Genomic DNA, 26,386 nt, shown 5'->3' with positions numbered 1-26,386 from the left:
AAGGTAACATCGTCCTTACACACAATCATACGTGACCTCAAATGTTTTCTCTTTCGTAATTTCAGGTGTTTGGTAGCCCTTTTTCGTGGCTGCTTCAATTTTCATTATGTACTTTGTACACACAGTGTACAAACTGAACTTTTTTCTGTAAACTCCCACTGCAATTTCCTCGTTCTTATGCATAATTCTTATGCAGTCTCATCTTTAATATGTAATCAGTCTTTTTATAACCAATTAGTTTACATTCAAACCATGTGCGTTCATTTCTTGTTTACACCTAGTTGATATGCCGGTTCATAGTTTAAAATCACCGGCAATAAAAATTTTTCTTTCGTGCTATGTGCCCCCGAAGCACAATTTGCGTTCAACTGCAAAAAGAAGCACCGACAAGGACAAAGCTGTTACAGGGACAGACGCACAGCCACAGGTCTGTGGTCACCAAAGATTACCAGAAATTTGCAACAAAAAGTCCTTCCAAGCAGTGGAAAACAATTTTGCCCTGACAAGACTCAACTTGTCCCTGTTACTTTGCTCTTCTGTCTTTGTCTGCGTCAACATTTTTTCTTTCAGCAAAACGTATCAAATAGCCCAGTAAAAAGTTCTACTTGACTACTACTACATTCAAAATTTGACAAATTTTGGTTACATAATATAGCAGCCGCTTGAACATGTGCAAACATATGTGTGGGCCAAGCCTGGGTCATGCGACGAGCATTACATGCGCGTAAGTATGTATGCATGTACACACACACGACGTTCCAGCGAGGATGTGACACAAAAAGGAAAAATGAAGCTGTTTCTTTGTAACGGTTTAACGACTAGGAAGCGAAGCATCTAAAAACTAAAATGATGCGCTTACATGCAAGCGGTGTTTAGTTATTTTGCTACAACTGGACCCAATCAGAAAGCCACTCTGGTTACTGTATGTAGCAAATAGGAGCTGTGTGTCGGTATCTGCGAGCAGAGAGACTGTATAGTTATTCTTCCGGTTTCAGATGCTGCCCCTCCCCAGTCTGTAAATAGGTAAGGTCTGTGCATTTTGAAGTCCACAGTGTGAGCACATTACCACAGTGATGATAAGCTGTCGCCGTTTCGCCAGAGTACATGGAGTATATGCTCAGTCAGCATAAACCTCATTTACCAAGACTTCTTGAGCTTTGCACACAAAGAGGACCAGTGGAGAAAATTCTATGATGTGGGAAGAAGTTGATGCGCAAAGAGAGGCATGGCCGAAGCACACAGTAGCTAGTGATGAAATTATGCAGCTTAAGAGCTTGCATGGGCTTACCCTGAGGGGTGGGGGTAATGAAAAATTGATCAACCCACCTGTGGTAGTAGCAGCGGCACGTGCTAACATACTGCCCCCGGGCACATTCGAATGTGCCGGTGTTCAAATTATTTTTATCCGATTACCTGCCTGTGCATGATTGCAGAGGATGCATTGGATGCAAAGCAGGGCAAGGAATTTCTGAGTAAGCCGTGTGTGAATCGATAAAGACTCGGAGTAGTTTGATACCAGTGTATGGGAGGGCAATAATGGCTCCCCAGGTTGTAAGCAGATTAACGTGAAGCGGAATACTGGAAGGAAGGTGGCATCCGTTGGCCCAAGTGAATGGAAGTCTGAATAGAAGCTCACACCTTTCGAGCTCGACAAACAGAGATAGTAGCACCAGTGTAGACGTCGAAAATGTCTGAGTGCACATCCGCAAGCTGACACATTGTGAGGAGCTTGCAGGGAGCACCATTGTTGCGAGTTATGGGGCGCCAGAATCATCGAGAGCCAATTGGCCTATCGCATGGGGTAGAGACTGAGCGAGTGTGGGAGCATCATCATTTTGCTATAAGTCCTGAGCCAGACAGCACCGACCTTGTACAGCATTCACAAAGCGAATGTAATGCTTAATGTTGGCCTCGCGGATGGTGACTTGCAGCAGTGGAAAGGCAGCAGTGTGTTCAAATGCAGGTATCTTGGTGTGTTTAGGGAGCCCAGTGATGGCTCACTGTGTAGACCTATGAAGGTGTTCGAGATTCTTGATGTCGATGAGAGGGAATGCATATGTGGGAGCGCCATTATATGGTCTCTCCCATGGCAACAGCCATAGCTAAGATGCGACAAGTACTATATTGTCTTGTTCCTCCGAGTTTGTCAAAGAAGCGACATACTGTGTGTAGCATGGCCAACCATGCACCTTGTGACTTGCACACCCACTTTTGGGGGAGCCATTATAGCTTGCAATAAGCAAATCGAGTACTCTAATCTATCTATGCTGAAACTGCACAGTGTGTGTGGCTCAATATGAAGCAAGATGCACATGCTGGTCTCACATTATCTATGCTGGTAAGTTTCGTTTTCTGAGGGAAAAGTAGCAGGCCTATTTTGGCATGGGTGGTCTCCTGACTGAAGAGAATTGTCTATAACATGACCTGCATGCTTTTCTTTATCAGCACAGTCTGCAACTTCTGCCCATATGCTGACGTCATCAGCATAAGGAAAATATTTCATCATCATCATCAGCCTGACTATACCCACTGCAGGGCGAAGGCCTCTCCCATATTTCTCCACTTAACCCGGTTCTGTGCTAGCTGCATCCACTTGACCCCTGCGAACTTCTTAATCTCATCCGCCCACCTAACTTTCTGCCGCCCCCTGCTGCGGTTTCCTTCCCTTTGAATCCAGTTTGTTACCCTAAGCGACCATCGGTTATCCTCTCTACGCACTACATGTCCTGCCCATGTCCATTTCTTCTTCTTAATTTCCACTAGAATGTCAGTAACTTGAGTTATTTCTCTGACCCACTCTGCAAGCTTCCTATCTCTTAATGTTACCCCTACCATTTTTCGTTCCATAGCCCTCTGGGTTGTCCTCAACTTAAGTAGAACTCTCTAGGTTAGCCTCCACGTTTCAGCGCCATAGGTGAGTACAGGTAAGATGAAACTGTTATATACTTTCCTCTTTAGCGATACCGGTAAGCTGCTAGACATAATCTGCGAGTGCCTGCCAAATGCGCTCCACCCCAATCTTATTCTTCTTGTTATTTCCTTTTCATGGTCCGGATCTGCGGTTACTACCTGTCCTAAGTAGACATATTCGCTTACTACTTCCAGTACTTCGCTACCTAATGTAAACTGCTGTTCCTTCCCGAGGCTGTTGAACATAAGGAAAATATTTAGTTTTTTGTAAACGGGTCTGCTGCAGATGCATTCATCCGTGCAATTCTTCAAATCCTCAAATTATGTGATCCTGATGCACACTAAAGAACATCAGTTGGTTGATATTCCAATGCCGTCCACTACCACAAGTGTCACTTCAACTCAGAAGTTTTGAAGCGAAAAGCTTCACTAGGCTAGTCAACTCCGAGTCTCGCAACTGCTCCGTCCTTAGAAAAAGCCACAGCTGCGCATGCGCACACCTCATGCTGGCAGGAGCTGCCAACTTGGGTCGCACGTTTCACATGGGACGGTTATGTCAGAATCAGCCTGCTAGGACCCTGGCATTTACGTTATCCCTATAGGCCACTAAGGCACATTGATACGGCTTGGTTAAAGCGGGGGCTTTATATGTGGGCTGAGGAAGAAGAAAAAGAGAAGAAGAACGCTCGGTCACCCACAGCTGATGCTTTCGCTCAATATTTGGTTCAGCAGCATTGAACCCTTGTCATTTTTTCAAACTTTTTGCCGCACAGAACCCCACCAGCTATCAATACGTATGTCACAGGGACCCTCCCCCAACCCACCATCAGCACAATCAGGTGATGATGCTTGTGAATGAACCCATCTTGCCTTTTTTTCTGTCATTTAGTTCACTTTTTTAAACATTTGTTTATTTTCTTGAGTTTGGCCATCAGTTTTTCATTAAACGTCCACCTCTGCTCATACCTTTCAATCCAAAACAAGACAATAAAACTATAGATACAAGACCGTTCCAACTCACTCGCGTACTCGCGGGACCCACAAAAGCAGCTCGCGGAAACCAGTTTGAGAACCCCTGCATTAGCTTAAACAGGCAGGAAGGTCGGTACACAGCTACTCACCCTTTGCCCACCATAAAAGTACACTTCCATGACCTCGGGTCCTTCCATAGAGCGCATCCTAATGGCGGACTGCATAAGGAATACGTAGTCCCTTTTCAATTGGTCAATTTCTTTCTCTTGATCTTGTAGGCAGCTGAAATGAATAAGGAACATAAAAAAGCTTGCTGAAGAGGACATCAAAAATCAAAGGCATGCTAGGGAATAAAAAAAATATATAAAACACAGGTACTATGCAACAGCTTGGTGCTTAATGTAAATAGTATCACTTCTCTAAAGAATCCCAAATAGGCAAAATCAAAAGATGATACATAATGCCTTAAAGAAGCTTACGCTGCATCAACACAGCCGATTCTGTGTTTATATACACTACAGGCAGCATCAGATTTTATGAAGGAATCAAATAACATAGCTGGCTCTATAAAGAAAAGGAAAATATGCTTGACCACCCAGACTTATCTTATCCCCCAGGCAAGTGAAATGCTTATATAAAATAACTAGATGAAATTATCTAATGAGGCAAATAAAAAAACTGAACTTCCCAAATTTCCAAAGAGAGAGGTCACGATACTAATGCAATTTTTTTTGCATTTCTGAGGTTTAATTACGTACCACTCAGTGCTTAAAAACGAATCACACACAACTGAGCACTATTTATAACATATGAATAGGCCGTGCACTTTCCGGTTTTAACCAAAAAACACTGATAAACACCCACCAGTAAAAAAGAATCATGGAATTGGAATGGTGAAAAACAAATGGCAGTTTTTAGTCCTAGGACCCATTCTTGACGAAAAACTTCCCATTTCCTTTCCTTCAGAATATAGAGACTGGCTAGCAAGCACTCAAAAAAGCAGTTAAGGGGGTGGGGGGGATCGCTCTAGGATCTGCTGCTAGCATCTTCATTGCTATAGCACTGGACCACTTGTGAATAAATGAAAGCCAGCTTCTCCCCAAGGCTTGTTTTCGAACCGAAAGAACTCATTCCCAGAAGACACGCCTGCATTTTTGTTGGTAGGAGTAGTAGGACACCTGCTTTTGTCCCCATCCGGTGGAGTGTGGATTGATTGTTGCTCGGTTTAGGGGTGCCGAGGGGTGAAGGGTGTCCTCGTCCACTTCCTTTTTATTCTAAGCATAAAGAGGGAAGTATCTTTTATTAAGCTGAAAATTTTAAGAAAGCTTTGCATAGTTTTGGGCCCCACATCATGGACGCAAAAGTCCGTCTCCTTCCATTTCCTGCCCAGCATCTGCTGGGAGCCATCTCGAAGACAAGTGGCCACATTCCCGAGTTTACTCAGAAGGGGAACTTGCCCATGTGCCTTTTTGCTTCTGTAATCTTCTGTGCTTTGCCGCATTTTGCAGCTCACATTACGCTACCAGGCAAAAAACACTGAGTTAAATGAAGTATATAAATGCCAAAAAACATCCGCAGAGTTAAAAAAAATAAACATCAGAAAGTAGGCGACCTAGGTATGAACCGCTCTAGCCTCTTAAAATACACCTGCTCATTATTATGTTTAACAGCATGATAAGATACTGATCACTCCATGTTTTAAACGAATTTGAATGTTGTATCCCATCTCTTTTGTTCATACCACTCAAACAAATGAAGATGCATTTGACCATACAGCAGAGATTGGCAACTAAATTATTAGGTAATGTTCTAAAAATACCTTTGATGGTTTCAATAAGTATAACATCTAAGATTCCTTTTTATCATTTAGAGGGTAGCTTCAGGCAAACAGCAACCTTAAGGAAAGGTACTGTGATACTATTCACATCACCCCATAAACAGTCAAATTTCTTTGGCTACAAAGATGGTGATGTACACACAGTTAATGCTTTATGAATCCAAAACAGAACAACCACTGTAGACTTACTTTTGGTAAGTGATGGCATGGCACTGTTGCTGCTGCAGTAACCTTGACAAATTCTGAACTTCCTCATTAAGAAATCGATTATGGCTTTGAAGCATGCAGCATTTATCACTGATTCGTTGCAAGTTCAGGTTGCTGCTCCCTCTCGTGCTTAGCCTGGCAATATTGGGCAAAAAATAAAATTATGGAACAATCAGACATTTGACGCAACAGTTCCACAATCGCAGTCGGATTTACCCTTGATGACTACTACTACACTTTGATGTTTTTACTTTAACAAATGGTTTTTATTTTAAGCCTCAGCTTATAATAAAAAACATGCAATTCGTTATCTGCAGCATGAAGGTGGGCGGAGGTGTGTTGAGAGTGACAATGGGTGGTAGGTGGGCAGCTCTCTCTTATGAGGTGGAGTGGTGAGCTGCCAGAAGGGTGGTGCTTCTGCAGGGAAGCTGGCTTTGCAAAAGAGTGGAAACGTAGGCCAGTTGGTACATGATGAAGAGGAGAACCAGTCAAGGAAAGGACAAGGACTAGAAGCTTACTTCATCAATATGCACTGCAATAATTGTGTCAGTACTACTTTGGTGTGCTCATTGGAAAAAGAATTTGCCTTTTTAGATTGCCTGCCATAGGTACATTGTTTTGCTTTCCCATGTCATTTCTGGAATGTAGTGTCGATTGTGCTGCACATGTCGTCAGCCTTGCTGGGAGGTTGCTGTTTTCATTAAAGCACAGTTGCTTGTCCAGTCATCGTGGTGTTCGTCTTCCCTCTCGTCCTTGTCATTTCTTTTTTATTGGTCCTCCTTCTCATCAAGCTAACCTTCCCACTTTGAATTTGACTTCACCATCACCTTCTGGTTTCGCTGCTATGCGGGCTTCTAGTGGGTGGAGGCGGGTGGGTGGCTCTTTTGGAGGGTAAAAGTAGGTGTGGGTAGGGTGGGGTGGTGAATTAAGGGTGGAAATGGGTAGGCGAGCAGCCCTCTAGCGAATGGGTGGTGGGGAGGTGGTGCATCTGAAGGGTGGAGGCTCCTCAATTGGTCAGGAGGCTTCACTCCGACAGACATCAGATTCACAGAAAGGAGGATACAGTAGCATTGTGAAGCACAGATGAACAAATATGAAGTTGCAGTGCTAATCTAATCTTCAAATAAGAATATTGTTATATAAAGGTACAGCTTATTAAACTATTCTTCAATACATTTCAGTAAAACAAAGAAAAAATATCACTTGAATCAGCTTTAACTAGCATCCTGTATATAACCAGTAAATTTCCCACAGCCACAGCCCTTTAGAAATGTGGTCCCACTTTGGCATGCACAGAATACATACTGGAAGTGAGAAGTAAAAAAAACCATCTTTTGTCTTTGACAGTGAGTCCCTTTGTGAATGTGGACTTGAAGGGGCACTACATTAACGCTCTACTTAATGTATTACATTCAAATTTAACCTCTATTACCTCAACCTGATTGTGGAAGTAGGTCTGCACGATATTAAAAGCAGCTCTTGTTGATAAAGCTACCAATACAGACTTGCTTTGAAAGAGCCTCGCTGTAGGCGTTGCATGAAAAGCTCCTTCCTTCATATTCAACAGGCTTTGCAATTTTTGATGAAAGTATTTTGGGGACCCTTTTAAAAGGAAACTTAATTAATACCTTGCTAAAATGGTGGCTTCCATTGTCATGAACCTTGAGAAGTCAAGAAACACCACTACAGTGAAGCTATTTTACTGTCACTCTTTCACTAGGTAAAAACTTTAACAGTGACTGCTTGCCCCTCTACAAATCACTGGGTGCCGTATTTGGGGCAGAAAAATTTGCCTCTTGTGGTAATAACTATGCGCTCCATGAGATACAAGTGCAACATTAAAGATGACCTGTCAAGCTGCAGTCACACTGTGGCAACCCTCGAATAAGTCCACTAACCTGGAATCGTCACCAGTGGCTTCGACGCAATGAATTTGGTGCTGCAACTCAGAGATGAGGTTTTCTTGTTCAATGAGCGTGTTCTTCTGAGAGGTTTCTCGGTTCAAAGCTTTGGCCAGCTCACATTTCGTGGCCCTAATAACGTTCACCAAAAGACAAACAGGAGCACAGCTTCGAATTCCACACACACATGCATACACATATTCTGTGACATGAGAGTGTTTAATTTAGATGGTAACTTTTTCATAGATCTGTCAATTAAACTTTGCAAATTTATCAGGCAAGTGATAATAAACATTCAGAGTCCTGCAACACATTGTCTGAGTAGCAATGTTTAAATCTAGCAGCGTGATCACTTTTTTTGCGAAAATTCACAAAATGAAACTGCTTGACACTGATAAAAGGTTTATATGCCTGTACAGTTTGGACACCGAGCCAGTTCCTATGATGGCAGCCGGACCAAGTATAGGACTGGAAGCGACTGTGAATTCTTATTTCCAGTATTCTTTGCTAGTGCTGTTTCTTTTTGAGTACAAGCAAGCTGATTTGCTTGCACTTGCCTTCCTTTGCGAGAATTCCAAAGCTGTGATGTATATGATGGGTGTTCCCAACAAAACACAGCAGGCGACAATAAGGAAACTTTTGTTAAGAAAAAATACCTTGTCTTTACCATGTACTAAGTGGGCACAAAAGCACTCAGTTACCGAGAGGTAGTCAATATCAATTTAAAATCACAGAGCGTACGTTTGCACTAGGATAGTATCTAAATGCAGTCACTTAACTGTACAAACTAGACAACATTTAGGCAATATAAGTTGGTACTCAACACTACACTTATTAATAAACTTTTCTGCTGGTTCAGCTCGCTCAAGTATATATCAAGTTTTATTTGAACTTCAAGATTATGTAAAATTTCTATATCATTACACCTTAAATCCAACAGTGACAGCTGATGTTGCATCCTACTTGGTACTACATGCTGGCTAAAGGTGAAATTATGAAGCACTTTTGTGGTGTGCAGAATTCAACGCATAAAAGCTGCATATGAGATGGATTAAACCGCACAGTAAACTTCTCTGGATTAATTTCAACCACACAGGCTTCCTTAACATGTGCTGACTTTGCATAAAAATTGTGTTCTTGTGTTTCATCCCCCCCCCCCCCTCCCATGAAATGTGGCCGTCACAGATGGCCTTCAATCCCACAACCTCGTGCTTGATAAGAGAAGTCCTCGGCTACTGCACGAGTGTAGCGGGTGAAATCGCATCAAACACTAGTTACACCGCTCAAGCTGTGGTGGTGAGTGGTTACGGTGTATGGTTGCTGACAGGCGCCCCATGACAGGTGCCCTTCAATGAAGACAAAGTGCAAGACACCTATGTACTTGCGATGCCACTTAAATGATCCCTCGGTGGCAAAATTAATCCGAAGCCCTCCACTACAGTGTTCCCCAAAGCTCAAGCGTCACTACAAGATGATAAACCTCACACACCCCACCTCGCTAAAACTGACGCATGTCGTAACATTCTTAGCTCTAAAAAATGAGGGCACATGCATAAGAAAAGAACTGACAGCATTTATTAAGCCATTTCTTAAAAATAATCTTTTTTAGGCATAACAGAAAACAGAAAGAAGGAAGGACTAAGTACTATATGAAATAAGCCTTTGTTTTTAGACTTTCACATCTTTCTTGACAGCAGAATTCTGGGTAATCACAGGAATATAAATGCAGTTCTGCTGTCCAGAAACACAAAGTATGTTACAGTAGCAACAGTGAAGGGCTGCAGAGAGGGCAAAATTTTTAAAGATTTTGTTATATATGATTACGTTCTACGGCTATAAGTCGACAGAATTTTCAACCAACTTCCAGCCAAAACAATATTGCAGCTACAAAGGTGACATGCTAGCTGCGGCTGCTACAGCAATGCATTCCTGCCAACTGGCTCTGCATTCTATTGATGTTCTTTTCTATCTTCCTTGTCTCTACTTCTTCAGATTCCTGTTCTTCCAAGATCATTTGTATACATAACATGAATAACTTAAAAGGGCGCACGCACAAAAGTTTTATGTGTCTGATTTGTTGCCTTGAAAGAGGCCTATGAATCTATAAAAATGAAATCAAAACACTGGTATACAGCACAAACAATTTATAAATAATCTTGCGCAGACAGTTTTGATCTCAGCCGGCGCCAGCACTGAAGTGCACCATGATGTCATGGTCAACCAACTAATCTCGACTACCACATTCCTGGTGATATCAGCATCGCTGGCAAGCACTGGTTGCCCGCAAATAAGCCCGGTGACATTTAGGGCAAGTGCACCTTGACATCTTTCAATTTGGGCGAAAATGCTGAGTAGACAACATTCAAAATCGTTTTAAATTACATATTCCACTTAATGCCTGCGACCGAAACTTCTTGCTAGAAGGCATCTACTTAAGCCGATGAAGCTAATCATATCCTTTGTTTGCATTCAAACCTAAGATAGGGCAAGCTGTAGGGATCATACGCCATCTGTTTGGCAGAGCCAAGACATGGCAGTTGAGCCTATTAAGAGTCCATTAAGTTATCAAAAAGCTCTCTGTCCTTAAGGTATTCTGCATGCAATGAAACTTGTATTCTTGCAGTGAACAGGGACTTCAAAATTTAACAATATAGCCAAAGAAAAATTGTGGCCTAAATTGGAAACTTATAGGGAGTAAATTAATTATGAGTCCTCACTGCAGTAAGTTATGAGGCCTGCTGAAGCCTAATGCATAGATTGTTTGTACAAAGAAAGGTTGTTACCTTTATATAGGTTTGGTTTGTAAGGTTTAGTGTCCCAAAGCAACACAGGTTATGAAAGGTGCCGTAGTGGAGGACTGTGGAGGACTGCCTTTATATAATATAACATCCTAACCTCCACACCCCCAAAATTACCTCGTTTTTCTTGAGGGTCTCTGAGAGTTTACTATCTGTAGTAAAGCAGCTTCAGCAAATACAAATAGAACCAAGTAGAATCCCAGTAGCTCTGAACAGCTTGCAAATGGCCCCAATTGCACTTCCAGCACGGGTGTCCAAATAGTATTTTTTTCAGAACCAAATGAAACACAAAACCCCAGTAGAATATTCATATGAAAGGTTTGTTCTGGTTTGGTTCATGGGGTTTAACATCCCAAAGCAACTAAGGCTAAGAAAGATGCCGTAGCGAGGGGCTCTGGAAGTTTTGACCACCCGGGGTTCTTAAACGTGCACTGATATTGCACAGCACACGGACACCTTGCTTTTTGCCTCTATCAAAAAGCGGCCGCCATGCCTGGAATTTGATCCTGCATCTTTGGGCAAAGTAGTCAAGTGCTCTAAACACTGCACCATCACGGTGGGCCCATATGAAAGGCACATTCATGCTAAACATGGAACACATAGCGGCGGTTCTGATAATTTTCCTTATACTAGTCAGATACAGCTCAAGAAAAAAGCAGTTCTGCCCCTCAAAGGACATACCCCCACCAGACAATGGTGTTGACCAATTCTCATGATGTCGTGGGTAATCCTCTTGGAGTTAATCATGTGACAACACACAAGGTGTGGCAAATGGAAGGGGATCCACCACAGCTTAACTGTCACGTCAAGAAAATCAGTCGACATCGTTGGCTGAAGAGCCTCCTTTTGGGAGGCATCTGCTGCTTTTCTCTAGAGTTGTATCCAACCATAGGGGATGCCCATTAACTCTGTGACCGTCATGCTATATACACAGTTGTATCCAACCCTCAATATAGTAACTCTATGGCTGTTACATCACACACGTAGGAAAATTTCTTGCAACATTGATTACGGCAGCAAACAAACTAGCGCAAAATATCACTTGACAAAAGTTGTGAGATTTTGTGCCATGGCATTCGATATTGGGAATAAATTCAGGGTTTGCTTATGCCTGCCTTAATCCTGTCGCACTGCCCAATATGGAGAGCGATATGTATGTGCATTATGAATCCCAACACCCAGATGGAATGCATCACAGCGCAGAACTTTAGTTCCCGCACAGACAGATCATGACAGTGCGCTGTGAGGTGTCGGAGCAGATTCTGTTTCTAGAATAGTCACCAAAAAAATCGAAGGGATTCCCATTTTCGAAAAAACTATGCATGCCTACTTAAATTTCAGAATGAATTCGATTCACTGCAAACAATTTTCAACATGCACTATTTGATTCATTCAGTGGATCAAATGAAAGAATCCTCGATTCGCTATTATTTTGAATATTTAAATGTCTTTAATTTTCAGACACTCCAACTTGTCTTGCATCAGTGCAGTGCAAATAGTGGCTTTTCAATTTGAGTGCCTTAAAAGCTAATAAGTAGTTTTCTATGAATAAGTTTAAAGTAACTATTTTGAATACTGATAGCACATTCATATGAAACAGTTAGGGACCCTTAAAAGCATTTAGTCTGTTTTGACCACAAGGCCATCATTACAAAAAAAGAAAAAATTACAATTTAAGTCACAAAGTGCATCTCTAAAAACTAAATTCGCTCTCAGATGTCTGGAAAGCCATGTTCATCTGTGTAGCAAATACCTAAATAATGATAACAAATAATAAAATCCCTAAAAAATATTTATACAACTACTCACAGAAAGAGTTTCGAAACGTTACACCTGTGACAAATGCTTCCATGCTTAATATTTTGAGTACAAAACATTTACAACAGATCCAATATTAAATGCCTCACGAATCACCTAGACAGCCAAAATTAGTGAATACTGACACAAGCCTAGTCTTTTCTGATTTTAGATTGAGTAGCTGGTCCTTAGAATAGTCTTGAGAGATACTGACAGTCAAAATGAACTTCTCCCCAAATCCACCGCACCGGGCTGCCTTTTCGTGATAAACGCTTGCTGATACTGGTTCAGCTGCAAGTGTTGTAGTACTCTTTCATACCGAACTACTTTTCAGGTTGTCCCAAAAGCTCCAGGACCTCTCTAGGGAACATAAAAAAGTTACCAAAAACAAAAGGAAAGCGCACAAATAAGAGAACATTTTACAGAAAAACTATTGATAAGCTATATAAATGCTACATCATAAAGAACTAAGTGACTTTTCATTTATCCCACAATGAGAAAATAAAATAACTTCTCACATCAGCTCAGCCTCTAGCTCGTGCAGACGAAGTGAAAGGGTCGAGTCTCCGTGGCCAATGGCTGAATCACTTGATATTGAATTTCCAGAGAGCGACCTAAACATATCAGAAAAGTATGAAAAAAATATGACAGCCTATGCTCTAAGTGTGTCAGCACAAAATAAAAATGACAAGTGTTACTACTGCAGGTTCCCAAAGCCAGCTCACAAAAAATTTATAAACTCACATAAAAAGTGAGCCTTCATCAATGCATTATACTGAGGGGTTCAAGTTTTGAGCAGAACAAAAAAAGTTCAATGCATGACGAGTTCACTTCGGAAATTTGCTTTGAACTGAAAAGAGTTAGTATCCTCGAGATGCACAAAACAGGTAGCTGTTTATTAAGTATAAGACACAAATGGTTGCAAGAGGGAACTAACAAAGGAGTGAGCCCAGCAATACGGTGAGATTATGAGAACACGTAGCTCAGTTGCAAATTTTGAAGCCCTGCCTTCCTGCTTTGGACGCACGCTAGGAGCAGCCCTAGAGGCCCCACTATGTATAACACTTCATCTACTAGCTCGGGGTTTCCTGCTGAGTGACTTTTATCACTATGCTATATACTCTGCGATAGAATTTTCCGACAGTGCAGCAGAAGCTGAGGAGCCAATATATGCCCTCTCTTCCTATGCCGCAATATACAGACACCATTTGCTGCTACGTCTTACTCTAAAGCAAAGTATATTGTCAATATTCCTTATTTAAGGCAAATTTTTAACACAACTGCCAACTTTCAGTGTTGAAAGGTGAAAGAGGCAAGGTGCATCATCATGCAGCCGAATTGTTGAAGCTGTAGCCAAGTGCAGAGATTTTACACGGGGATGATGATGAATAACTTTATCGACACCCGTCAAGGAAAAGATTCCTCCCCTTTCAGCAGGCTGGAATCCCTTGGGATTCAGCGGTGTCCAGGGCCAGATGGATGAGTTTTGTTCGGACTTCTTTGTTCTGGCTGATCATTAAAGCCTCCCAGGACTCCAAATTTCAGTCTGGTTCGTGGTAACTAGGACATGTCCACACCATATGTATCATGCCTGCAATTTCGTTACACTGTTTGCACCGCGGGTCCTGTATCACCGGATGCCATCTACTTAGTGCGAGTGGGTTGGGAAGGACCCCCACCTGCAACTTTCTCCAAAGAACCTCTTTTTTTCTGCTTAGAATTTTGTCTGCTCGAGGCAGTGTCTGTCTTTCTAATCTGTAATGATTGAGAATATCATGGTACATTTTCAACTCTTCGCTCTGAAGGGGTTCCCTGCTCGACGAGACCGCACTGGTATCCCAGTGTGTAAGTCCTCGGGCCAGTGAGTGCACTGTCTCGTTTCCTCTAAGGCACTCATGGGCTGGAGTACAGACAAGGTTAATCAGCTCTGCTGGTGGCGGTCCAGCAGCCAGAATTTTAACCTGTTCGGCAGATATCCTGCCTGCGTTGAAGTTTTGGAACGCCAATTGGGAATTGGTTATAATCACCCTTAAATTCTGTTGTATTAGGGCCAGCGCAATGGCCACCTCCTCAGTCGAATGCTGCAGCACGAGACCCGGCCCCCGTCTTCCCTGGTTGATAGGGCTACGAAACCTGTTCTGCGTTCATATTCTGCCACGCCCGTGTAAACCACGTCCTGTCTGTTTGCTAGTTTTTTCTGCAGAGATTTCGCTCTGTCTTTTCTTCTACCCTCATGGTGTACCGGATGCATGTTCCTTAAAAGTGGTAGGATTTTTATTTTGTTCCTTATGTGTTTTGGGATATCCTCAGTCAGTTTTAGCCTTGCTCGAGGTTCGAAGCCTAGCTTTTTTATTTTTAGTCTGGATCGGCTGCGTAGGAGTCGTTGCTGCTGTGCTACTTTGGTAGCCGCAATGAGCTCGTCTAACGTGTTTTAAATCCCCATGTAAGGAATTTTCTGGGTGGATGTGTACGGAGAGAGGCCTAAGGCGGTTTTGACACCTTTTCTAATTAGGATTTCAATCTTGTTCTTTTCTGCTTTTGCCAGCCGTAGGTATGGTGCCACGTATGTGATCCTACTAATTACAAATTAATGAATTAGTCTCAATAGGTTCGCCTCTTTTATTCCCACGTGTTTGTTATTCTCTTGATTAGCCGACACGTCTGGCCTAGTCGATTCGAGTTTCTGTAACGTTCCGGTCTTCTTACTGTTTGACTGAATCCGAAGACCCAGCACTCTAATCGTTCCTACCCAGGGTATTTTGTCCACATTTACCGTTAGCGTTATCCCATGTTCCTGGGGCTTTCTTTGTCTATTTTGTTGGCTGAGGAAGAGCCCTTCCGATTTCTCGGCAGAGCATTTGAGTCCTATTTGGGTTAGATACGACTCAATTTCCTCAATCGCTGTTTGGAGCATGTTTTCAATGTGCGCATCACTGCCTCTGGTAACCCAGAGTGTGAGATCGTCTGTGTATATTGTTTAGTTGAGTCCTTCTATACCTGTTAATTTCTTCAGTAGGTCAATCATTGCATTGTTGAAGAGTGTTGGTGATAGAACTGAGCCTTGGGGAGCATCTTTGTTAATCAGTCTTATTCCTTTCTCTTCCTTCCCCCCTAGGCAGATATTACTCTTCTATTTGAAATAAAGTCTTTGACGTAATTATATGTCTTTCTACCTACATTCAGAGTTTCTAGGCGTTCTAGTATGGCTGAGTGGTCAACGTTGTCAAAAGCTTTGGCCACGTCTAGACCCACTATTACTCTTGTATCTAACATTTGATTGTCTAGCACTTGCTCTTTAAGTTGAAGCATGACGTCGCATGCGGAAAGATGTGCCCTGAATCCCATCATCGTGTCTGGGTAAAGTTCCTGTTCTTCTAGGAATCTGCTTAGTCTCATTTAAATTATGTGCTCCATTAATTTACTTACACATGAGGTAAGTGAAATGGGCCTCAGGTTTTCTAGACTTAGCTTTTGCCTGGCTTCGGAATAAGGACTAGGTTGGCCTTTTTCCACGCCGGTGAATTTGGCCCTTGTCCCAACATTCCTGCATATACGCTGTTAGCTTAGCTATTGATGCATCATCCAAATTCCTTAGCATGCGATTACTGACTCTGCCTGGACCTGCCGCCGTTTTTGTTCTAGCCTCTCCGATTATGATGGGTTCGTCCAGAATGGGATTCTTGGCGCCCTTGCACTCGCGGAGGGGTGTGGGGGCCGTCTATCTCAAGTACCTGTCCCTCACTTCAGAGATCAGTTGGTCACTAGTGCCTTCGTATTTATATGCGAGTTTCTGTAGTTGCTGGCGTGCCTCATGTTTTGTCTTATCAGGGTCTAAAAGATGTCTAAGCATTTTCCACATTAGCTTTGCTGATTCTGCAGTCCATCTGCTCGCAGATGTTACCCCAGTTTTGTCTAGTTAAGTACAGAGCATGCTCCTTAATATCTCTGTTCTGTTTGGCCAGGATCTTGCGTACATTCCTGTTCCCCCTGTTCTGGGCAAGCTTTGCTTCTAGCTCCCTTTTCTTGCGCCACAGACCTATCAAGCGCTTGTCGACCACATTTTGCGCTTCGTCTGCTTCCCCCTCTTCGGTGGCTTCTTTAACTGCCATGAGAATGTCTGTGCTCCAAGATGCTATGTCTGTAATTTCGTCTTCTGTATGGAGGTTCTGCCTGAATAGGTCCCAGTTTACAGCTGCAAACATTTTGGGTTTTAGCGCGGGCAGTCCGGCTTCTACCACAATTTCAATAATTTTGTGGTTGCTTCCTAGGTCCTCCCCTGTGTTACGCCACGTGGCCGTGATTTGGCCTCCGATAAGTGTTAAGTCGGGTGTAGCGTCCCTACTCATGCTATTTCCCTGTCATGTTGGTTTCATAGGGTCAGTGATTAAGGTTAGCTCATTCTGTAAGATGCTGTCCCAGAGTTCCCTCCCCTTACTGTGCGTAATTTTGTGCCCCCATGCGGGGTGATGCGCGTTAAAGTCCCCTACAATGATAATTGAATTTTTGCCCGCAATCTGTTTCGTTTTTTGCGAATAGGCTGCCGAAGCCGCAATCCTTTCTCTCTTCACATTTAAAACATATATGCTTTTCTCTTTCTGCTTTCGCGGTATCATTTCAATGAGAGCGTGATCTAATTGGACGTGTCCGAGACATATAAGGACACAGGCAATATTTGCAAATGTATCGCAACACTGCTGACAGGAAACTACACAAAAGCACCTCCAGAAAAATGTAATTTCGTGTCATTGCATGACAGTTTGGTGGCGCTTCCACTGCTGCAGTCATTATGCAGTGTACATGACTCAAGGCTTTCGGGCCCTTTGTTGATTTCTGTTGCAGTCAGTGTTTCTTTCTCTCCAATTCAAAAATTTGTTCCTGTGAGGCAGGCATTTGCTACTTTCACAATTCAAACATGAGTGAAGCAAACAGCAGGCATCACAGGCACATCAAATTATTCTGGCATGGAGGTAACTATAGAGAGTAGGGCCTGGTTCCGCTAGTCCTACCAAACAAAATGTACAAGCGGTTTGTTTAGTTGTGACTTCTACTTTTTTTATCACATTTATTTGGTTTCTGCTCAACCCAAAATTTACAAATGAACACTTATTTACGTATGAGAAAATATGCAGTGCAATAAAGACAGGCACAGACAGGAAATACTCACACATCGCTAACTTTGAGCAGTAGTCTTTGGTTAAGTGAAAAAGGTGGCCTTTGTGCTAGAGCACCACTGTTTGACAGATGCACACAAGCTAGAAAAATATTTCCACAGATGAGCTAGCCCTTTTGAGGACGGTGCCACAAAAAGGGTTGTTTACACAATCTTCTCCAAAAGGTGCAATCTGTTCACCCCCAATCATTTAACATGTCGGCCAGTTTCTGTACACTTTTAAAATAACAATTGTTGTTTATTTTTATTTTTTTTTTTTCACTATATATTTACAGTTGTGGCGGCAGACTGACAGACTGCACATATTCCACATGTCACGACCAGGATCGCAAACCTTGTCACTTAAACATCTGTCATTTGCCCAACATATTGCTTTTGCACATGAAACAGGTATCTGGTAAACAAATGTTTTCAACGCAGTCAACAAATTTTTAGCCAAAATTCTCTTCACAGCTGGTCACATTCTTTTAACGTTTTGGTAACGTGGTAACATTTTGGTCATGCTATTACCTTTTTAGCACCCAAGTGAATCAATTTGTTTGAAGCCAGAAAGACTCCTCTAGCCCCTGCCCACTACACTATTTCAGATTATGGAAAAGCTTATGTCAGCACGCCAACATGTCTGGAATAAAACTCATCTTTTACAGATATGAACTCTTTAGAACATCTTCAGAGTTCCTTTCGCCATCTGTCCCTGTCTTCATTGTGCTATATATTCCTTTGTATTGTGTACCAACAAGCCCAAGTGTCAACCTTCATGTGTTAACATGCTTGTCACAACGTAGATCTTTTCACGTCGACAGTTTAGCCACAATAGCATTTTATACTGCAACCCAAACCTTGCTCTAAACACAGCCACATGCAAGTTTATTACTCTGGTACACCAATTGCTTTTGCAAGCAAATCTGTAAAGTTAAGCTACATTTTATTGCACGGAAGCCACATTTATGTCACCGAAACAAACAAACAAACAAACTAATTCTTCCATGGGACATTATATTTGTCTAAAAAAAAATGAAGATTTAATCCTAAAATAAACACTGAAAAATGTCAGCCAAATTTTCAGAAAGAAAAAAAAAAAAAAAACAACTGAAAAGTCCAACCCTTAGCTATATCTAACATATCTGGCACACTTTCAAAGATATCAATTCAGCAGATTCAAATGAAAAAGCTTTGCTTAGAGGAAACATAGAAATCGTGCACCTGTGGTCTGCACTACAAGAGGTGGCTATTTGTACACAAGCCAGTTAATTAGCTGCTTCTCACAAGCCGTGTCTGCAAAATAATAGCACTCAGAGCACAACAAAATTAGACAAGTTGCACCTTGGAGTAACTTCATTATATTGGTGCTTAAGAAACGTGTTGCAAAGCCCTAAAGTATGTATCACATCAAAACAGTGAGAGGGAGAAAAAAAAAAAAAAAGACAGGCTTTGAAAATTTTACCACACGCGAGTGTACCAGCCATGGCGTGTTTATCACCACAATTTTTACTAGGTGCGAAATACAAATCTTTTCAATTAAACTGCAAATTCCTTTATTAAAAAAATTTCCTGCACTGCAAGAAACTGGCAAATAACTGTGAGAAGCCTGGTTATTAAACTGCATAAATGAAATGACACACTCAGGAATTAGGTTTGCTGTCCCTTTAAGGCAAGCAGGGGTGGCCAAATGACGGCACCTTGCTGGTTAAAGTTCAGCTTTCAACTCTCTGGCATCTGTACTAACGAATAAAATATATATATAAAAAAAAAAGTCACAAGAAGGTTTCAACTCTTATGCAACTGGCCCTGAGCAATTCAAACAAGCAGATGTGCAGACAAATGTAACTTTACAACTGCTAAGTGCAAAACACAAAAATGCAAAAACAATGACACATGTCACAACTTTATATGAGGCCACATAGTAATGGTCTTGGAACAACACAAACAAAAAATATTAAGCCACAAAGCACACTGATAAAGCTCTTTTAGCCTCCAGCTGCCTCTAAAGTCCCAAGTGCTTTTCCACCCTACCGCAGCTATTGCTGAGGATTTTGATGTTAATTGAGGAGCTTTTCCCCCGTTTTTCTTCCATAACCTTGTAAAACTTTTTAGTGAGAATCAAATATTTTATTTTATTTTATTCACTCTTCTGTCCAGCAGTGCAGCCTGGTACTAGTAAAGTCAATCAAATATGCAGCACAAAAAAATACGATATCATTTCCTCGATATCATTTCCTTGTTTGGTTAACTTTGCACAACTATGTTTGTGCAACATGAACGTTTTTCACTCAACAACACACTCTACACACACTGTTCTGCGAGAAGAGCTCTGAAAATATACCAGTTTTCTTTCTGAACAATACACATACATGTTACTAACAAAAACGGATCTACTATCAGGCTTAGAATAGAAGTTCCTTGGTCAGATTTTGCCTTGTAGGTGTTTGTTCTGATTAGTTAAGAAGAAGCATGAAAAGTTCTACGCTCATCATAATGACATGCAGAAAATTTTCCCATAGGTGCAAAAGAACCACTGTACAAAGCAAACATCTTAATACACACGTATAACTTTGGATCCTTGGAACAAAGGACTGGACAGACAAGCAAAGAGAGTACAGAGCCTAGTTGTAGTATTTGTCTTTTACAGCTACGTGAGGCATTTGAGCATGTAAAAGCAAAATGCCATTTACGCTGGGTGCCTGTCCAGCAATCCAACCGACTGCAGTTTTTGGTATGTATTTTAAGTCAACACTGGGTAGCCTTCCATTATTACATTCTTAAGCTGACAGTGTTATTTAGAATAGCAGAGGAAAAGAACCCAATAGTTAAGTTGAGCTGTTCAATGTATCCTTCTATTTGAAAACAACACGCAAATAAAATAGACTACACTGATGATTTCCTGGTAGTCATTATGAGCTACTGTCACTAATGAATGATGTGTTCCAGCTGCATCTAAACGCCTATTTCATGTATGCTTCTGACACCTTTCCCTTGCCACAGAGCCTTTGTGTCACGAGTATGATGACAAAGAAACAAAACGAACAGTAAATGTGCTCAGTAGGCATCGAAAATCAAGCACACACGACAGTGGCATGAGCACCGGGTGCTAAATAGAAACAAAAAGTGAAGAATAATCATTTACCAATGCTGCTCCAGCTGGAGGACAGTTTGCAACGACAACGCAAAGAAATAAAATTTCAAAACAGCCAAACATGTCCACCCACCCTGCTCGCTCCTGGCTCCTTCCACTATCCTTGGCCGACTCGGAGCTGGCCATACGCAAAAAGCGAATGCGCTCCCACATTGCTGCAGAAAATCCCCCACAATCACGGCCAACTCCATTGCGATCCACAGCGTCCGAATCAGACTCACAGTCAGATGTGCTGCCATGGTGGCTCACCCTGTGTGGGAAGCAACAACACAGTCACATAGTCTGAAGAAAACCATGATTGCCGCAACAGACTTAACCAGGCCCACGAACCTCCCTCACACAGGGAAAATGCAAAGCAACACAAAGCGTGCACGTTGCTAACATGCAATCCCTTTTTACTTTGTTTTAATTATAAGCCCCCCCCCCCACCTCCCCTCTTAAAAAAAAAAAAAACGGTACGGTTGTGCAAAAAAGGTTTAGGAGATGCAGGCTCTTATTTATGCATGGTCAGGACAACCAGTTCACATCGGCAAGCCACCAAAAGGCCTAAGAGGACAAAGCTCCGTTCGATAGAATGCATGCCGGCTGAATAGGAGACAACATGCACTTTTTTAAAGATTTTTCGCACAACTGCATCCTGTAAAAACTTGTTCATGAGTGTATACCCCCAACTGAAAACTTACAAACAAGAGATGCAGGAAAACTACCTTCTGTCACAAAATGGGGGCTTTCATGCCTTCAACTGTGAGAAACAGACTCATCATTTAAAAAGAGCCACCTTAGCTTCATAGAACAAGGTGACAAGCAGGCTATACATTGAAGCAGGCACTGGCACCTCTGCTAATCTCCTGCTATTTGCATTTGGAAGTGTACCTGAAATCCTGTCTACTAAATCTGAACTAAAGTGAATAAAAGGGATATTCATGGTAGCAAACACATGTTGAGAAGCAAATACACTTTCTGCACAGTGCTTAGCACTATAGTTCATATAAGATTTCAAAGAAACATACTTCTCTATCTGACCAGCACAAAAAGGCAAAATGGATGCTGGTAGTGAAGAACCTTGTTATTAATCTCCTAAACAGCCTATAAAGCGTTATTACGTCAAAGATATTCAGAATGGCAGTCGTCTACCTAAGCACATTCATGTACGCTCAAAAGTGCCAAATAAACAAATCAATTAAATTACTAAAGCTGCCATTAATTTAAACTATGCCCATATAGACATTTTATAGTGTGTATGTTGTGGACACGAGAGCATGCACGTGCTTTAGACATACAAATTGGGTCACAAAAGTAGATTTAGCTTTTAGCACATTGAAGTTTCAGACATGCGTGAAGCAAAAGGAAAGCTATGGCTTCTTCAGAGCCCTCATAATGACACATATCCCAGATACTTTGTCACCACACAGCACGCTTTGGAGTCGTTACCTAAACCATTTGTGCACTCTCGCCTCTTCATCCTTGCATTTTGTCGATTCCTCTTTACTAGTGTAATAGTTAACATAATGAATAAACAATATCAACTTTTTTTTTTGTCTCATGCTGTTCCCTTACCTTTGTTTTGGACAAAGCACATTCTCAGACCTCTTACCCGCTCGTAGACCCAGCTAGAGTAACAATACGTCTCAAACCTAACGATTCACTAGCAGAAGCCATGGTGTTACAAGGAAGTTGCAGGATGTCCATGTGATCCTAAGCATAGCTTTTCATGTATGCATGTAAAGGCCTTTAAAATATATATAAAATGTAAAAAGGAAAATTACAGCGAGCACCTTTAAAAAATAAAGTACTAAGCAAGCTTCATGTGTTGCACTTACAAAACCTTTTTTTTTTTTGCATTTAAGAGAAGCTAACTCTTACTGCAACATTGTTATCACTGTCTTGCTTGAACATAAACTGTAAAACAAATTTTGCTACAGAGGCTAGCACCCCCCCCCCCCCCCCCCCCCATTCCCAGATATATGATATACAGCAGCTGGTATAATTTCATTAGGAAGATGAGAGGCAGAAAGAAATACAATTCTTTACTTCATATGCTACTCTCAAACCTGGGAGCCTTTGTAATAAAAGCAACTTTGTCTATTCATCCTGTTTCCATAGCAAGATGAAAGTTTTCATGAAAAATAAAAAAGATTATTCTCTTGTGTGAGCATTCTTTTCTGTTTCAGACAAAATGCTCACTCACAATGAAATAATTTACGAAGCTGCCATATGTATCACTCTGGCCACAACACAGCTTGCATAACAAATCACACTATTAGCTGTCATCACAGCCATGATAGCTTCATGGCTGAGCTAAGTGGGAACGCTGTACTACATCCTTTAGGAGTCACAAGCAGGCTTGTGAGTCCTAAAGCTTGCCATTAATGTGGAGGGAAAAGAGAAGATGCAGCCAGAACAGCAGGAGGACTCGGACCATATAATTCTTGAATGCTTGTGGGGTTCTTTATGTCAAATTTCTTGAGAAGGCCTTGCTTATAGGGCAGTACTAAAAGCTTATAACTTCATCAGGTTTACAGGGTTTAGGTATGGAACTTTGACATAAACACACTGCCCTTCATTTCATTTCACATACCTTCAGGGCTACCATGGCTGTGAAAGAAAAGCAGTTGTTGACAAATGAGACTAAGCAAGTGCATTTAGAAGCAATCATGTCCAAGAGGTTAGTAAGCAATGTGGACTAGGTACAATGAAAGCACTAGTAATTTAGTTACAGCTAGTCAACAACGTCCCTGAGACAAATGTGAAAAGGGAGGTCAAGCTTGCAGATCAGGCTTGCATATGTTTAGTGCAAATACGAATCACTGGTCTGTTAAGAATGAAATTAACTGTTTTTTGTAACCGTGGGAGCTGTACGTTTTTTCCCACAAACAAAAGCATAATTTCCTCATTTGGAAATAACTTCCAAATTAATGTTGACGTTCCGAAAGACCATGAAAGAGAAAGGATAAACTGTGAAGCTACATACGACAGTAACACCTGAGAAACCTGGAAAAAAAGAAGAAGAAGAAGAGTAGAAACCAACCTTCGCAGTGGTGCTCTCCTGTAATGATTTCTTCCCCCACTACCATCCCTGCATCGAAGTGTATGCATCACAGCACCGCCTTCTTTTTGGTGCTGGGCACAACACTGAATGGAGCTGGGCACTGCAGAAACACATTCGGATGATGATGTTGAAACAAGAGGCATCTTATTTTGTGAAAGAGGCTGAGCACTACTGTCCATTTTTTTCAGTTCGGCAGCGTGTTCCTCAGCAGCTGTGCACATGGCAGTGACAGGCTGCGCTGTACAGTCATCCTCTATCGTAGGATTCGTAGTAGGTTGATGGTTGGCGAGTGAAATAGGCATTACTGGCCAGGCTTTAGCTGCAAAAAAGTAAAATAAAATTTGAAGTGCAGTTAGCTCCAAATTGTATACCCATCAATAATAGAACATCAATGTTACTTGGGATTTAAATTACATATGTTTGTATCCTCTTCCATTTTACCTACTGACATTCGTTGCAACTTTTGACACACCACCTCCCCCCCCCCATGCCAACTCATTAAGCCCATTCTGTAATGTCTTGGCAATTTATAGCTAATGAGCATATAAAGTGCATTCCATTGATTCCAAGAAAAAAAAGACCCAAACATTAAAGTACCGCACTAAATGTGAAAAATTCTCCTGACAAGAAAAAGTAGGTATAGTATATTCCCTTGAATGCCTGTTTTCTTTTTTTTTTTTCACAGGATTTGAGCAGCTCTAGATTAAAGGGGCAATCAGCTTTCAAATGCGATTTCAAAGCCAAAAACGTTGTCATCAATGATACCAGTCGCAATGGCTATTTTGAGTACAGGACTTCAACAAGTATCCATGCATATCATTAGCACACATCTTCATAATGTATGTAATACATGTGGCCAAGATCTTTTTGCATGGTGAAAGCTTATTGCAGTCACAAAAGCAGTCACAAATTAACCTTCTCCTAGAAACTAGAGGTGCACACTTTGTGCTGGCATCTAAAACTTTCGCTATTGTACACAACATCTACCTTTTTTTTTTTTTTTTTTTTGTATGTGTTTAGGAATCCCCATATTCCTGCAATGCCATACTTAAAAACCTAGAGTTCCGTTTTCTTAGCCTCTCCTGCCTATTTCTCTCAGAATTCTTTGTCAAATCAAGTTAGACAGCAAAGTATACGCGATCAGATCAACTTCATCGACATGCAAATTTCAATGGCTGATGACCGCAGAATCAAAATTTGTGCAAAAAAAAAAAAAAAACAATCAAAATTGGGTGCTATAAATTAGGCTTTCAATGTAAATATGTACAGTATGACACATTTAAAAGGTTTTACAGTGCCACTTTCTGAAGTTTTTTCTGAACTTCAGAAACTAGAACTGTCAATGCCATACAATATCAAGTCATTATTGAAAACTTTACTAGGTACGGGAACACAATGCTTGCCTTCATAATGGCTGGTTTTCTTAATGATTAAGACATTCAAAATAATAATGACTATGATGAAAATTTAAATGATTTTTTTATGCTACCAGGGTGACCTTGCCCAAAGGGTGCGTTGTTTTCCTGGCATTTCTTTCCAGAGGAGCCAAACACCAAACCTGGAGAGAGTTGAGTTGAGGCTGTTCTAAATTACTAGTGGGGTTAGCCTCCCGATTATTTTGTTAGCAATCCTTCCATTGTAGCGACACTCAAATAGTAATTAAATGCGATAGTTTGGGTCACAGATCTGTAACCTAGCAAAGCTAGCCACCATACTCACCGACACCCACAACAGTCGTCAGCTGCAGTGGCCCAGTGGTTAGGGCACTCGAATGCGGGATCGAATTCCGGCTGCGGCAGCCGCTTTTCGATGGAGGCAAAAAGAAAGGCACCTGTGTGCTGTGCGATATCAGTGCACGTTAAAGAACCCCAGGTGGTCAAATTTTCTAAGCCCTCCACTACGGCATCTCTCATGGCGTGGGTTGCTTTGGGACTTCTATAAACCAACAAACCAGATAAGCTTTTTGAAGGAAACTGAGAAGATGGACAAGCTTGTACCTACAGGATAATCGTTAGGCATCCGTCAGTATGAGGGGCAAACCCAGCACCTTCCGCGTATAAGGCAGCGTATCCACAATAAATCGCCATATTTTTTCATCAAGTTACAGCTGACAAATTTTTTCATGCAAGTCTCTGCATGCCTTGGTGCTGAAAATGTGCCAGACCAAATTCAACAAAAACAGTTTTAGGATACAGCAATGTGCTTGTCAAATGCTAGCTTATTTAGAGAATCCTCGAATTGATCAGGGGGAACAGAAAAGTTAATTTAAATCCAATGGTGACTGTAAGCCTAAATTTGTTTTCCAGATTCTCTGCAAGAAAATTATCTTTTTTTTCCTCTGGTATTTGTTTTTAGATTCTGACTGGTTGTTCAGGTTAGGTACTGGCAATGTTGTCTTTCAGTTATGCTTCTGTTCATCATCATCATCATCATCATCATCATCATCATCATCAGCCCACTGCAGGGCAAAGGCCACTCCCATATTCCTCCAATTAAACCGGTTCTGTGCTAGCTGCATCCACTTGACCCCTGCAAACTTCTTAACCTCATCCGCCCACCTAACTTTCTGTCGCCCCCTGCTACACTTTCCTTCCCTTGAAATCCAGTTTGTC

At 41.6% G+C, this 26,386-nt stretch overlaps 1 protein-coding gene across 2 annotated transcripts in view; it reads right to left on the bottom strand.

Annotated features, from left to right (window-relative positions):
• LOC146202134 (uncharacterized) overlaps positions 1 to 26,386 on the bottom strand; it is a 711,309-nt gene that overhangs the window by 426,483 nt on the left and 258,440 nt on the right. For both annotated transcript variants that reach the window (XM_084587972.1, XM_084587973.1), the window contains 6 exons: positions 23,754 to 24,093; positions 20,799 to 20,975; positions 12,941 to 13,036; positions 7,825 to 7,959; positions 5,909 to 6,061; positions 4,032 to 4,164 (listed from right to left, as the gene is read on the bottom strand). In XM_084587972.1, the coding sequence (XP_084444098.1) occupies positions 4,032 to 4,164; positions 5,909 to 6,061; positions 7,825 to 7,959; positions 12,941 to 13,036; positions 20,799 to 20,975; positions 23,754 to 24,093 (1,034 nt within the window). The remainder of the gene's footprint in view (positions 1 to 4,031; positions 4,165 to 5,908; positions 6,062 to 7,824; positions 7,960 to 12,940; positions 13,037 to 20,798; positions 20,976 to 23,753; positions 24,094 to 26,386) is intronic.

The sequence above is a fragment of the Amblyomma maculatum genome, chromosome 1 (assembly GCF_055883805.1).
Source record: "Amblyomma maculatum isolate TAMU_Amacu chromosome 1, ASM5588380v1, whole genome shotgun sequence".
Lineage (NCBI taxonomy): Eukaryota > Metazoa > Arthropoda > Arachnida > Ixodida > Ixodidae > Amblyomma > Amblyomma maculatum.
The sequence above is the reverse complement of the archived record's forward strand: the minus strand, read 5'-3'. Positions and strand labels throughout refer to the sequence as shown.